The following is a 14,969-nucleotide window of genomic DNA, read 5'->3' as shown; positions in this document are numbered from 1 at the left end:
CGGCCGACTGACTCTTCCCAGCGTGCCCGGCGTGAGGATAGGCATGCAAGGCAAGGCCCTGGGGCCTGACTTGGCTGGCGCAAGGCAGGCCGGGGATTGTAGTCCGCCTGGTGCGGCGTATTACTGGTGGCCCGTGGTGGCGGAGACTCGCCATCCCAGAGTACTCTACGCCGGGACCGCGCGCTTGCTCGCTCGCGCCTGCCCTCCCGCCCGCCCGCTCGCGCTTTCTCGCTCGCTAGCTCTCCCTCCTCCCTCACGTACCGCGGGGGCTCCGGCCACAAGCGGCGGCGGCTGAACAGGAGGCTACCGCGACGGCGGCGGCAGGGGCAGTAGCAGCAGCAGCAGCAGAGGCGGCGGCAGCAGCAGCAGCGGCGGCGGGAAGATGTCGGGCGAGGACGAGCAGCAGGAACAGACGATCGCCGAGGACCTGGTGGTGACCAAGTACAAGATGGGGGGCGACATCGCCAACCGTGAGTGCGGCCCGGGGGGCTGAGGCGGGCGGGATCCAGCGGGAATGAGCCTCGGGCTCCGGGACTCCGGGCGCGACTCGGGGCATGCGGAGGAGCCGGGCTGGGGTCGAGCGGGGGACCAGGGCGGTTGGGGCGCCGGGCAGTTGGCTGCGAGGGAAGGGCGCGCCCCTCTCGGGCTGTGGGGGCCTCGAGGGAAACGGCGCCGGGGCCGGGACCGGGGCCGGTTCTCCGGGGCGGCGCCGGGGCCGGGGGGTCAGGCTGGCCTCTGCATCTGGCCGGCGCTCCGGGGCCGTCCCGGGCACGTGTTGCCAAGTCCCCCAAGCGGGGCGCTCCCTCCTCCTCCCCTGCCGCCGCTGACACCAGCTGCCCCGCCACGTGCTTCTCCGGGGCCTTTTCTTCTCTGTGCCTCGGCCTCCCGCGGGGGGCTCCCCCGGCTCCGCTTGGATGACGGGGGTTCCCCGAGAGCTTTGGGCGGCCACAGCCTGCCCGCCGCCCCGCGGCAGCGTCCCAGGGCTCTCGTCCTCTGCCCTTCCCCGGAGGGATGTCCCGGATTCGCTATTTCCCTGAGAACTGACATTTCCTTGGGGCATTTTCGGAGTCCCTCCGCGCTCACGCTGCGGGTTTAGGGAATGCCAGGTGGAGAGCTGCTTGTTTTCTGAGCCGGGAGAAGTTTTCTCCTTTATTTGGCTTGCTGTGACTTGAGCAGCGGTCGTCCCTTTGCCGTTCCGCTGCCGGGCAGGTGTCACGGTCTTCCACTTGTCTCTAGAAACCCCTTGGACTTTCTCAGAACTATATCCCTGATCATTCTCCAACGAGGAGAAATGCCTTTTCCTTTGTCCTAGGGTCTTTGAATAGGAAGGTGGAGGTTGATACTGTCTGAGGTATTTGATCGGGCTGGGGAAAGCCGTGTCTTTTAAGATTACTAAAGACGTAGAACCAAATTGAGGTTTGAGTAAACTCCAAGCTCAGACTCGATAGCTTCTCAAGACCCATCCCCACGTACAACACCTTAAAGCAAGCCCTTTTCCGTGGTTTTTGGAACCTTTTTAAAAGAGGGCTTTTGGAAGATGATAGCTCACATGGAAAGTCACTGGTTCACTTTAGCATTTGGAATACTCTGCTGCTTCTGACCCATGTGCTCTCGGCATTTAATCTCTTTGAAGTTTTAGGAAGTTTGTGAGGAATGGGGAAGGAAGGTTTTGTGAATTGTGCTTCATAACATCCATTTAATTTGAGGGTATCATGAGATGGAAGAAGAGGGCATTTAACAAGGCATCAGTCTCAGTATTCATGGGTCTTCCTTCTGTTCTTGATGCCTATAAACGACCTTCTAACTAGTTTTTCTTGCACATGGGTTCCCCAATGGATTCTTTTAAAAGTTCATAAACCTTGCCTTTGTCATAAGTACCACTTTCCTGACAAGGGAAGGGAGAGAAAAAGCTGTGGTTGGAGATATTAGTCTGTTATATCATGTTATGACCACCAATGGAGAAGAAAGTTGTTTTTCTTAGGAAATGGGGATGGATTTACATATTGAGGAGAAACTAAGTCTTCCAGCAAGTTTTTTTGAGATATAAGATCTAGGGACATTACCAAGAAGGCAGGTCTCAATATCCAGGTTATTTCATCAACATTGTACTTTAATGCTTGTAACTGAAGTGGTGCAATTTTAACCAAGGTACCCATCTATCCTATCAGGAGTCCTGAGGGTGGTAGTAGAAGCATCAACCTCAGGTGCATCTGTGCTGGGTCTGTGTGAGAAGGGAGATGCCATGATCATGGAGGAGACAGGAAAGATCTTCAAGAAGGAAAAGGAGATGAAAAAAGGTAACAAGCCCCCCACTTGTTTATCCTAAATTTCTCCCAGACTCATGATCCAAAACTTATGCAACCATCTCTGGGGTTGAAATACTTGGGAGTATAGGTGGGGCAGGGGATCAGAAACCTGTCCTCCATTAAAAGTGGCTACTCCCGAGTGGAGTCTCTGGTAAAGAACCTATTCCCATTTGGCTTAGGGGTAACTAGAATTAGGGCAAAGCAGGTATTAGATTTGACAGTCACTTTTTTTACAGGTATTGCCTTCCCTACAAGCATCTCGGTAAATAACTGTGTCTGTCACTTCTCCCCCTTGAAGAGCGACCAGGACTACATCCTCAAGGAGGGTGACTTAGTAAAAATGTAAGTCCCTGACCAATTAAGGGCCCTAGATCAGCCTTGATCTAGCCCAGTGCCTAGGCTGATTCTTATACACTCATGGAGAGGCTGGTGTCATGTGTGGAATCCTGTTCCTAACACTTTGCTCCATATGTATTTTTTTTAGTGACCTGGGAGTCCATGTGGATGGTTTCATTGCAAATGTGGCCCACAGTTTCGTGGTTGATGCATCTAAGGTGTGTAGCTTGACCTTGAAGCTCCCCTTTTTTTGGTATCAGAAAGAAGTTATGTGGTTGTGGATGTGTTGTCCCACCCAAACCCAAGCCATTAAAATATCTAGACATCTATTTCTACAGACAAATAAACCAAGACATTATTTAAAGAACTCCTTCCCTAAGTTCCTTCCTCTGATCACTAAGAAAAAAGTTACTTTTCTTCCTTTTTACTCATTGGATGGACATGGCAAGAATCACATTCAAGAAAAGGTTACTGATTGCTTCTTTCTATCTGCAGGGCACCCCAGTGACAGGGAGAAAAGCAGATGTGATTAAGGCAGCTCATTTGTGTGCTGAGGCAGCTCTGCGTCTGGTCAAGCCTGGAAACCAGGTATACATGGTTTATACATGGTATGGAAATTTGTGCTTTATGTTCAGCCTCACCGACTAAGCCCAAGCCTCACAATGAATTGTCTCAGATTAGCTACCTCCCAGGACAGTTTCCTAACCTCAATTCTTTGTGGGTCTTACTAAAACCAGTCACCACTTTTTGGCCTTTTCTTCCCTTTTCTCTTTTTCTTAACTTTATTGCAATCTGTTGCTTTCACTGTTTCCTATTTTCATTTATCCCTTTCACATGATACAGAGCTGAAAGTAATTAAGATAATCTTCACTTCAGTAAGGGTTATAAAGCTTATATGAACATAGCTTTAAGGATGTAAGGGTAATAGATAAGAGAATAAAAAATGTTTAAAAGTCATTCTTCTCTGGTACTAGTTCTCAAAGTTAGTCTGGAGACATGGGGGGGGGGGTCTGTGGGTCAAAATATAATACTTATACATTTTGGTTTCTAATGTGATAAATTTAAATAGAATAATAGCTACATAAATGATCTTTGGAACATCCTCAAAATATAAAGAGTGTAAAGGGGTCTTGAGACCAAAAAATGTTTGAGAACCAGCACTCTAACATAGTTCTCATTTTTTTCCTCCGCTGGGAGGGAAGGGGGCTGGAATGGTGAGTTTTGATTTGCAAAGGTTCTGCTACCTTATGCTGATTTTGAATCTTGTGCCTTCTAGAACACACAAGTTACAGATGCCTGGAATAAAGTTGCCCATTCATTTAACTGCACACCAATAGAAGGTAAGGTTGTGGATTTTGTCTGTGTGTCCCAGAATGAATGTTCAGCCATGAAATAAGACTCTCGGGATCCATTCTGGTCCAGAGCAGAGAAAACTCATTCTTGAATTCAGGGTCAAATTTGTTGTCTATTCTGAATAGTTTCTCTTAGAAACTGCTGAGGGAGATGGATTCTAACAACTTCCTCCTCATGACAGCAGGTACCAAAGGGTCACTCTTTTCTCTCTGTTTATAGGGATGTTGTCTCACCAATTGAAGCAACACGTCATCGATGGAGAAAAAACCATCATTCAAAACCCCACAGACCAGCAGAAGTATGTCCCTTGTCCTCAGCTCTATCTTTCCATGTTCCTTCCTAGTCTCTTTAACCTTAATTGTTAATCCTCATTTCTCCTCCACAGGAAGGACCATGAAAAAGCTGAGTTTGAAGTCCACGAAGTTTATGCTGTGGATGTTCTTGTGAGCTCAGGAGAGGGCAAGGTAAGTTTCCTCCAGGAGAAAGGGGGAAGCAAAAGAGACATGGTTTCCTTCCATTGTTCCTGAGTAAAGAAAGTTTGGTTGAAGGATCCAGTTAGGGACTTGTCTCTTGTTCTTTTGTAGGCCAAGGATGCAGGACAGAGAACTACCATCTACAAACGAGATCCTTCAAAACAGTATGGTCTGAAAATGAAAACTTCCCGTGCCTTTTTTAGCGAGGTGGAGAGGCGATTCGATGCCATGCCATTCACTCTCAGGTGCCTGTCTTGGTGGGGACAAATAAGGGACTGGTAATGACTCAGCCGGCCTGCCCACACCCATCCTGACTTCTATCCATGACCTGCCCAAACTTGTTTCCCCCAAGCAAAAAGTGTAAGGGAGCAGGCGGATACTTAATGATGGTTTCTTGAATTGTGATGAGAAAGAAGTGTAAGGGCCTGATGCTAAGGATATATTCAACTCTTTGAATCTTTATCTTCAAGGTTCAGCTCAGGGGCTGCCTCTTCCCTGAAGCCTTTCCTGATTCTCCTAGATGTCAGTATACTCTTCCTCCTCAAGTTGCTTTGTATTGGTGTACCTCTTGTTTTCTCTCCTCCCTATGTAAGCTCCTTGAGGATCAGGATTTTATTGTCTGTGTATACTCAGTATTAGGAGAATAGATGTTGGTTGAATTGTTGAAAGCATACATAGGATGATGTAGGTACCTAAAGCCCCAAATTTTCTCCAATATAGGGCATTTGAAGATGAAAAGAAAGCCCGCATGGGTGTGGTGGAATGCGCTAAACATGAGCTACTACAACCATTCAATGTTCTGTATGAGAAGGAAGGTGAGTGCTGACATCGTGTGACAACATGGAGGGTGTTCAGGGAATGATTAAGTTCTCGGCTCTCATTTCTTGAGTTTGGAATCTAGTAACTTTGGGGTGGGGGCTCAGTGTATCAGAGGAATCATTGACCTTCCACCCCCCAACCTCTCTTTCCTTTTCCATAGGTGAATTTGTTGCCCAGTTCAAATTCACAGTACTGCTCATGCCCAATGGTCCCATGCGGATAACCAGTGGTCCCTTTGAGCCTGAGCTGTACAAGTCTGAACTAGAAGTCCAGGATGCAGAGCTAAAGGTGAGTAGTAGTATGGGAAGAGGGATCCAGGACCTCCAAAAACTGACCAGCAAGGAAAATGAGGGGGTAAAAGGCCTAAAGGAGTTCAGTTTATGAAATGCTGAGTGTCTTCCCTACACACCAGCCACTTTCTTTTCTCTTCTCTAGGCACTCCTTCAGAGTTCAGCCAGTCGGAAGACCCAGAAAAAGAAAAAAAAGAAGGTTGGTTATAATTCTCATGGCTTAAATCCACAATTTTCTGTTAACGTGCATTTGTCAGAAAATATTTCAATGAAAGTGGGGGTATAGTCGAGGGATTTAAGACTCCCATTGATCTTTATAGCAAAATAAAGATGAGTTTGTCTCCTGATCCCTCCAGATTGACCCAGACATTAACCCAAACTGTTAAGAGGTTTTTAGTTGTCCTTTCCATTGCAGGCCTCCAAGACTGCAGAGAATGCCACCACTGGGGAAACAGCAGAAGAGAATGAAGCCGGGGACTGAGATGGTTTCCATCTCCTTAGCCCAGTACTCCTCCCTCTTTCCCCTCCTACTACACCCTGGGCTCCAAAAAGAGTGGTTCATCTTTTCCACCCAGGACCGCTGGCAGAGCGGGGAACCTCTCTCCCCTCATCCCAATTCCTACAACCAACCCTCCTTCCAATGACTACCAGCTCCGACTGACTCTGGCCTTGGGAGGCTAGGGCTCCTGGCCATCGCAGACTACTTTAAACAGAAAAAAGAAATTGAATAATAAAATCAGGAGTCAAAACCTGTCTTCAAGCCCCTCTTTCTAACTTTTTGTATTGCTCTCTGCTTGGTCAAGGTTGATGGCCCAGCTCTACAGGGAGAGGTAGATGGCCGATCTAGCTTATGCACCGCTGCCACCTCCCCTGAAATTTTTTACTCTCATCTTTCCTAGTGGTCAATATCTTACTATTTGTCTGGGGTGCCAGCCCCGTTCTGCCTCTTCAAGTCTTTGTCTTGCCTCAAAATGGGGTTGGGGAGGTGTCTTCCTCCATTTCTCATTTTGATTCTTATGTAGCAGAATCCTATTCAGATCCAGGCTGTCTGGTCAGGCCCCTCCCATTTTGTAGGAGCTGGAGCCAGTAATTCGGGGATCTTCTGTTGTATGGATCCTCTTGTTTAAATTTTTAGTTTTTACAAGGACAGGATCCAGTTTTTTCAAAGAACTATAAAGAAATGACCCTTCTCAACTCAACCTTGTTCCTGGAATTGCCCATAGTTCCCAGTTTAGAGCTGAAAGCCCCATCTGCCAGTTTGGTTCCTGTGTGTGGTGCTCTAAGATCCCTCTTGAAAGAGGGCAAGAGTCAGGGGAGCAGATTGACTCTTAAGGAGGCTCCTCCTTTCTGAAGCTGTTGACTTGGATTGTACAGATTCTTGGGGCTTTGTGGGTTGTTGTGGGAGGGGCAGTTAGTAAGTGGGGTCTTGGGGAGCTGGGGCTCCCACTAACTCATGGGGTTTTTAAACGCAGAGATTGCGTCAATAAAAGAAATTGGATTTGCTGATGATTTTCTGATGTGCCATTTGTAATGCTGCTCATTTGGTGATGGGTTGGGGGGAGGGAGTGGTCTTGGTAGAAGATATGTCTTGGATAAGCAAGTTCCATTAAACTGGAACAGGTTCCCTAGAATATGATGGCTCCCCACTGTCCTAATAGGAGGACCATTTATACAATCTTAAATTATATTTTGTCCTCTTTGGGAGAAATGAAAGAGTAATAAAAAATCCCACTAATTTCTCTGGATTAGAATTTAAGATTTGTCTGTAGGAAGTGGGGGGATTTATGGTTGTTTTAATTTTTCTGGAGTGGAAATGTACCTCTTGCTAAGTCCATTTGTTCAGAAATAATAGGATAACCCACCTCCTATTTCCCCCAGGAATGTTCTGTTATTTTTTAAAAATAAAATTGATAAGTAATATTTGTGTTCGGTGTGTGGATGGATTTAGTTGGAGGGAGGGCAGCAGGTAGATAAGTCTGGAAGTTCAAGCATGTTTATTAATATTCTAATATACAGGTAAGGTAAGACAGTACCTTGAATCTCTACAGGGCCCTGCTCAAATCAACATTAATAGCTGTACTCTGAATGAAAGTATATATAAAATTTTTTTGAGAATGTGGGAAGGATAGGTAATTGTTGAATGACACTCTGGATCCAAAAAGATCTTGACAAGCTACAATAATCTGGTGATGTTTCCTCTAATAGGAATAACAAGTGCTGTTTTCATTTGGTATTTATGATTGGGGAAGATGCAGAAATCATATGATGTACAAGTCTGTTGGACACAGATTCAACTTAAGGCTCATGAGTTTTTAGAAGTGACTTCCATTTCTAATATTACACCTGTCACTCATGTGAGTTCAATTCAATTCTGATCAACATTTTGGGAAAGGCACTGAACTAAATTGGATCCAAAGTATCCAAAAATCATATTAAACTGCATGGTTAAAACTTAACCATAATAGTGAGAAACCTGGGGGGGGAGGGGAGGGGAGGGGGGAGGAGGGAATTGTGAAAAACAGTTGAAGCAACTAGAGAAAATGGGATTGACATCTTCAGAAGATTAAAATAATAATATTTGGAAACCAACTGGGGTTTAAATCCTGGCAGCTGGATGGCCCATGTGGAGAGACTGATGTGCAGTCAGGAAAATTTTGAGTTCAGAGCTGGTCTCGGACACTAGTTAATGATCGTAAATAAGTAGCTTTATTAAGCTATAAGCATCTACTTCCCAGAACTGTGAAGATAAAATTGGATAGTTTTTATGAAATGCTTTGTAAACCTTAATAAGTATTATAGATACATGTAATTATATGTTTTATATAAAAAAAAATGGTAGGTAGTATTATTGCTCTTATCACTTCCCATGACTTTACAATCTTATCTGGACCTCAGGATTTTGAAGTGGAAGGAACCTTAGAGATGATTTACTTCTAAAATGAGGGAACATTCCTAAGTTCTCTTAAAGCTCTAACTTCTATAAAAACCCTATGAAGCATTTTAGATATTGTCAGGAGATAGATTTTTCTTCACTCAAAAAGACTAGAAGCCAAAAGTGAATGGAAGAGTAAGAAGAAAGGATGACTTTGCCCTTAATCATCCAAATAACAAAGATATTTCAGCACAAATGCCTCAGTTCTAAAACCAGTGCTCTTTTTTTATACACCAAACTAGCTGATTTCTTAGTCAAGATATAGGGAAGTAAAGACCAGAATTTTCAGAAGTGGAATGGGCTATTAAGTTCCCAATTAGCAGAGATCTTCATAGATGCCTATTGTTGAACACATTTATATATGAGATTCAGGCCTCAAGAGGCTGAATTAGGTGATTTAGGGGAAGGGGAGGATGTTTCCTTTATTCCCTAGGGAGAGATGGCAGTAGTAGTGAACTGGCATTTGGGGATTTTATTCACAAAGGGTGGGGGTGGGGGGGTGTTGATGTGTCAATCCATTTCTACTTTTGAGGCTCTTCCTTGAGTATTAGAATTTTAGCTTTGCCAGTTGGAATTTCTTTTCCCTTGTAGAACCTTTCCCCGTAGAACTTGCAGAATAGTTTCTATTCTGATTTTTATAAATTTAATGATGAATTTGCCTTTTTCTACCCTTTGTTTTCCTCCTAAACTTCCAAGCACTTGGAGGAATGAATGGCTGAAGAAGCAGTAATAAATAGCAGTGAGTATGATAGATGTAATGTCCGGACTAGCTTTCTAAAGGGCCTTGGGACCAGCCTTGGTCTCAGCAGAATAATCCGCCATGAGAATAGTCAGGAATAATAGTCTCCCAGTCTGTGCCAGCAGTCTCAGTCAGTCAGTCAGTCTGCCAGTCTGTAGTCTGCACATCTCAGTCTCTGACTTTGGTCTGACTCTATTATACTTACATCAATTCAGCATACTGAGTATAAGCCAATCATTCTATCACTAGGGAACCATTATCTCATCAATTCCACCAAGTTAACATCTTGTAAGATTATATCAATCATACTGAGACTTAAGTATATACCTTTTCAGAGTTCCTGCCCTCTACAGATGGATACTAATTCTTCCATACTAATGACTAATGACATACTAATGGATACTAATGACTTCCATCTGGTTTCTGAAACATCAACAAAAGTTGAAAGACCAAATGAAAATAGAAAAAATTCTATATAAATAAAAACATTATTGTTGATATTATTAAAGTTATCTATTGTCTTTCAGGTAGAACTATCTTCCTATTTTCCTTGGAAAAGATGATTTTCCTTTAAGTTTCTCTTTATCTCTAACATTCTTCCTTCAACAATTACACTTTGAGAATGCTCCTAATAATAACTGATACTTATATAGTGATTTATAATTTACAAAGCACTTTGCTTATTTTGTCTAACATGACCTTTGCTACTCATAGGGCAGATCCCTGTGAAATAGTAGCCCTGTTTTACAGATGAAAAAACTAAAATCCAGAGAATGACTTGCCAAGAAGCTTGGAAAAACTGCTGTTATGGACCTTTTCTCTTAAACTTTCACGTTAGCCGATTTCTTCATCTCCCAAGGGTTATCATCTTGATTTCTAAATTTATATTCATCTCCATTCTCTCTCCTGAGCCACCATCCATCACCAGAACTCTCTTGGACATTTCAAAGTAGATGTCCTGTAGTCACCTCAAAATCAATGTGTCTAAAGCAAAAGTCCAAACCCACTCATCTTCCATATTTCTGTGAAGTGCACCACTGTCCTCCTAGTCAGCTAGATTCCAAACTTTGGTGTGCTTGACATCTCAATCTCGCTCTCCCCACATATCCCAAGAATTGCTGAACTTTATTGTCTGTTCCTCTAAAATAGCTCTCTGGTACATCCTCTTTTCACTATCATAATCACTACTCCAGTTGAAGACTACTTCACTTCATCTGGACTATAGCTATGCCATTGGTCACTTAAGTCTCTCCTCACTCACTAATGCATCCTCTATAGAACCATTAGTCTCTTCCTAAAATATAGCTATGATTTTGTCAGTCAATAAACACTTAAGGCCTGCTATGTTCCAGGTACGGTGCTAAACACAAGTCCTTGCAAGTTTACAATCTAATGAAGGGAAGACAAGAGACAAGAACAGAGAGCACTAATGAGGTGTGAACATTTAATACATTTTGGTGCCTTTCTACCAACTTTATCAAATATAAACCTATGTGTTTATCATTTAAAGCTCCTTACCATCTGGCATCATGCATGCCACTTTTCTGGTTTTATTATACATTATCCTCCACCAGTTATACCAGACTTCCCTTTTTGCCATTCCTCATACATAATCAGGACACCTGGAATGCTTTCTCTCCTCTCTTCAAATTTTTAAGAATACCTCCTCATCTCCCCAATTTGTAGTTCCTTCTCCATCCCACCTTCCAAGATTACTATCTCTATAGTAATCTTATATAGTATTTATACTATTATATACTATATTATACTTATATAATAGTACTATGTAAATTTCATGAGGACAGGGATTATTTAGCTTGGGTCTTTATAATCCCAACACTTAGCACTATGACTCCCTACCTTAACAAGCAAACCATCTACTTGGAAAAGGAAGAATACATCAAGGTTCACAGATAAAGTAAATATAGTGTATACACAAAATAAATACAAGTTAATTTAGAGGAAGTAACAACTGGAAGAATCAGGAAAGATTTTTTTAAAGGAGGAGACAACCTTAAAATCGTCTTGCAATTCCAAGTAGAGGTGAGGAGGGAGCATAGGGAACAAAGTCAAGGAGGCAGAAGGCCATTGAATATGTAGCAAGGAGACAGGTCATTTTGACTGGTGCAGAAGGGTGTAACCGATCTGGAAAGATGTACTGGAACCAGATTGTGAAAGGTTTAAAATGCCAAACAAGATTTAGGATTTTATCCTAGAGGCAAATAGTCACAGAAGCTTTTTGTGCAGAGAACTGATGATAGGAGAGTGCTTTAAGAAAATCATGTTGGCAACAATGCAGAAGATTGAAGAGAGGAGAAATATGAGGCTGTTGTAATAATCCAAGCAAAAGGTGATAAAGGCCTTAAAAGATAGTGACTCTGAGAGAAGATGAATAGGTGAAATATTGAGAAGAATTAACGAGTCTAGGCATTCAACTGATTAATGGCAGAGCAGGCAGAGTACAGTGAACCTAAATGAGGAAGCATGTGATGATGACTTGGGCATTAGGGGGAAAAGGGAAATATGGTTAGCCAGTCACCATCAGGGGTCACAGAGAATAATTAGGTGGAGGGCCTGGGATTGGTTCTGTTATTTATTTTAAGAGAAGAATGGAATGATAAGGGGTTTGAAGAATATATTGAGGATGGGGAAAGGAAGATATAGGGAAATTATTTTACATAATTAGGGTGAGCAAACAGACATCTCTACATACAAGGAGTGGGGTATGGGGGAGATGTCTGACTTTGAACCTTACTCTCATTTGAACTGTTCAAAGGAAAATATACACAAAGTTGGATACAAAAATGGGAAAAGGGAGAATGGGGAAATAGCCACAGGGAAAGATTAGACTTACATTTTAAAAAATTGTAAGGTTGCAAAAATATTTGTCTTTTTTGAGATGGCAAGGAATGGAAATCTATGGGGAAACCTGAGGAATAACTGAACAAGTTATAGTACATAAATGTGATGGAATATTATTGTGCTGTAAAAAATGATGATGGAAATGGTGTCAAAGAAACCTGGGAAGATTTACATTGACTGATGCAGAATTTAAAGAACCAAGATGACAATTCATACTAGACAATAAAATGATAGTCCACTTTTCCTAAATTCCTAAAGAATTAGGAATTGTTTTAATAGTGTAAAGGCCGGCCATATTTCAAGAGAACTAATGATGAAACATGAGAGGGGAAGGGACTGAGTAGAGAATGAGACTTTCTTTTTCCGGACATTATCATTGCAGATATTTGTTTTAATTGACTATACCTGTGTATACACAGGAGTGTGGATTTTCTTTCATTACCAAGCTAGAAAAGGGAGAAGTTATCGCAAAGGGGATGGGAGTGGGATGCGGGAAAGAGAAGATAGAAGGCAATTTTTTTGCTTTTTTAAAAATACATATGAATAATTTCTTTTAAAAAAAAATAAAAATTTTGTTTTGGAAATTTTCTTTGAATCTGATAAACACTGGAAACGGAGGCTGAAACATGAAGAAGGCGATTTCTCCCGATTTCTCCCACTTTCTCCCCACTCCCACTTACTGAACCTCACCTCCGCACGTGCAATAGGACCATCCACAGTAAAATGGCGGTTGACATCAAGGGACTACAATTCCCATGAAAGCATTAGATTGAGGGCGGAAATGACCTTAATCCACCAAAGGCCATGTTGGAAAAGGGCAGCTGCTCCAGTATCGGAGTAATGGAAAAATCTGAAAAAAGACAGTGAAGTGAAAAAAAGCTGGCGGTGTGAAGATTGGTGAGTGTTTTTGTCGCCATTCCTCAGGGAATATATTCTCCGACGATTTTCCGTAGGTACGCCAGGTAATCGCGGTCCCACGAAGCAAAAATAAAAAAAAGACGGCCGCCATTGTTCTTTTCTGGGAAACTCCGCCCCCGTCCGGGGGTGAACACGTGAGGGATTTAGAACGGAAGTGACGACACGATCGCATTGTTAAATAAGACGCGCGAGAGGCGTTCTCTCTCTTCTTCTTAGCGCCATCTTGTCGAGTGAGTGCTTTCTGTTTTTTCTCTCTCGCAGCCGAGCTTCACAATCCGCTGCCATCTGGACTCGGCATTTGCTCCTCGCCCTCCAAACTAACCTTGTTGCTTTCCTCTCTCCCTACAGCTCCCATTGCGCCATGAGAGCCAAGGTAAGTGCGGCTGCCTGGGCCTTTAGAACAGAGAAGAATTGCTGGGGTGGGGGGAGGCTTGCTTGGCCTAAACGAAAAGGCGGGGGGGGGGGGGGGGGGGGGGGGCGGCCGTGGCTTTTCTCCTTGGCGCCCCCCCCCCGCCGGGGGGGGGGGGGGGGGGGGGGGGGGGGAGGAGCAGCTCGTGTCTTGACTCTTTGCGGCCTCCCTCCGTCCGAGGGCTCGGGGAGCTTGGTAAGGAGAGGAGCGTTTTCACGGTGGGAAGGCAAGGGAAAAGGGAGTAAGATGTCTGGAAGGGCGGTCTTGTGCTCACGGAGCGGTGGGAGGGGATGGTTTCGTTGGACCCGGAGAGATTCAAATATCCTGGACATAGAGAGTTGTTTATTTTCTTAACTGAAAACGCTGGGGTGGAATGAACAACACAGCATTTTTCCAAGTAATTTGATAAATGCACCGAGTTTTCTGGAGTTTTTAAAGATTCCTGTTAAATCTTTAGAAAGGATCGAGCGCCCGGTTTTTATTTTGGAAAATGTAGATATTAAAACACGGAAGCAGTTGTGAACTCAGTTTGCTTGTGGAACTTGTTATAATTGGCACTAACTGACTCTTTATTTTACCCTGGCTCATTTTGGAACCCAGTGGAGGAAGAAGCGAATGCGTAGGTAGGTAGACTTCAGATGGGGGGGTTTCGGGTGACTGGTTGAAAAGATTGCACAAAAAAAAACTTTCTAAGCTTCAAAATAAAATTGGCTTTTAAATAAATGCTGAAAAAGAAATAACGTTGGGGACAACTTGAGTTAATTTCTTGTTGCTTTTTTTTGCTTGTGTGAAAACAAAACTAATAAATGCATGTATGTAGATGACTTTGGGGGTGACTCCCTTGGGAAAGAAAGCTGGAGGGCTTACTTGATTCCCCGTTACAGGCTGAAACGCAAGAGGAGAAAGATGAGGCAGAGGTCCAAGTAAACAGATTGTGCTGACCACAGGCCACAAAAGCAGGGATGAAATGACCCTTGGTGACACTGTCGGGAAGGCGGAGAGCTCCGGGCAACACGACCCACCCCTCGGAAGAACTGCTGGCGATACCATCTGATAAAGGGTTCTCACCACCGTTTGACGCCTGCCTGACGAGCGCATGCCATCTTCCAATGCCTGTTCCATCTTTTGCACAGATTCCATCTGCCTGCCTCCCGATTTCTGTGCCATGGGACTCTTGTCATTCTGGACTGATTTGTCTGTGGCTCAGTGTTAGCACATCTGTATAATAAATCCTCGCTACTTTCTTGTTCGGAAAAAAAATGAGCTTGTGTGTTATTTCAAAGCCTGGTTTCCTATTGGTGACGCGATATAAAGGAAACGCAGAACTGAGGTTTTATAGGAATGTTTCGGATCAAGGGAAGGACTAAGCCTGGCTCTGCCCAGAGGGCGAGGGGATGAACACTGATAAGGAGGGTATGCGATGGAAGGGACTGGGATGAGGCCAGGGCCTGGGCGGGATTGTGGCTGAAGGGCGGGCGGGGAAGTGATGAGAATTGGGGACCGCGGTTTGCGCTGGACCAGGTTACCACGGG

At 44.0% G+C, this 14,969-nt stretch overlaps 1 protein-coding gene and 1 long non-coding RNA gene across 2 annotated transcripts; both read left to right on the top strand.

Moving 5' to 3' along the window:
- Positions 1-256: 256 nt before the first annotated feature.
- PA2G4 (proliferation-associated 2G4) lies at positions 257-7,491 on the top strand. The gene is made up of 13 exons (XM_031941202.1): positions 257-470; positions 2,169-2,297; positions 2,543-2,648; positions 2,791-2,860; positions 3,138-3,230; positions 3,919-3,982; positions 4,215-4,293; positions 4,381-4,459; positions 4,580-4,713; positions 5,189-5,283; positions 5,448-5,575; positions 5,723-5,776; positions 5,993-7,491. Exons 1-13 carry the CDS (start codon positions 383-385, stop codon positions 6,056-6,058), a joined length of 1,185 nt encoding a protein of 394 aa, XP_031797062.1. The 5' UTR covers positions 257-382; the 3' UTR covers positions 6,059-7,491.
- A 5,688-nt stretch (positions 7,492-13,179) lies between these two features.
- Positions 13,180-14,697, top strand: LOC100924059. Its single transcript, XR_001121220.3, has 4 exons — positions 13,180-13,258; positions 13,377-13,401; positions 14,038-14,060; positions 14,322-14,697. It is a non-coding gene; the product is annotated as an uncharacterized LOC100924059 (long non-coding RNA).
- Positions 14,698-14,969: the final 272 nt, after the last annotated feature.

The sequence above is a fragment of the Sarcophilus harrisii genome, chromosome 5, assembly GCF_902635505.1.
Source record: "Sarcophilus harrisii chromosome 5, mSarHar1.11, whole genome shotgun sequence".
Lineage (NCBI taxonomy): Eukaryota > Metazoa > Chordata > Mammalia > Dasyuromorphia > Dasyuridae > Sarcophilus > Sarcophilus harrisii.
This window is presented reverse-complemented; position numbering and strand designations above follow the sequence as displayed.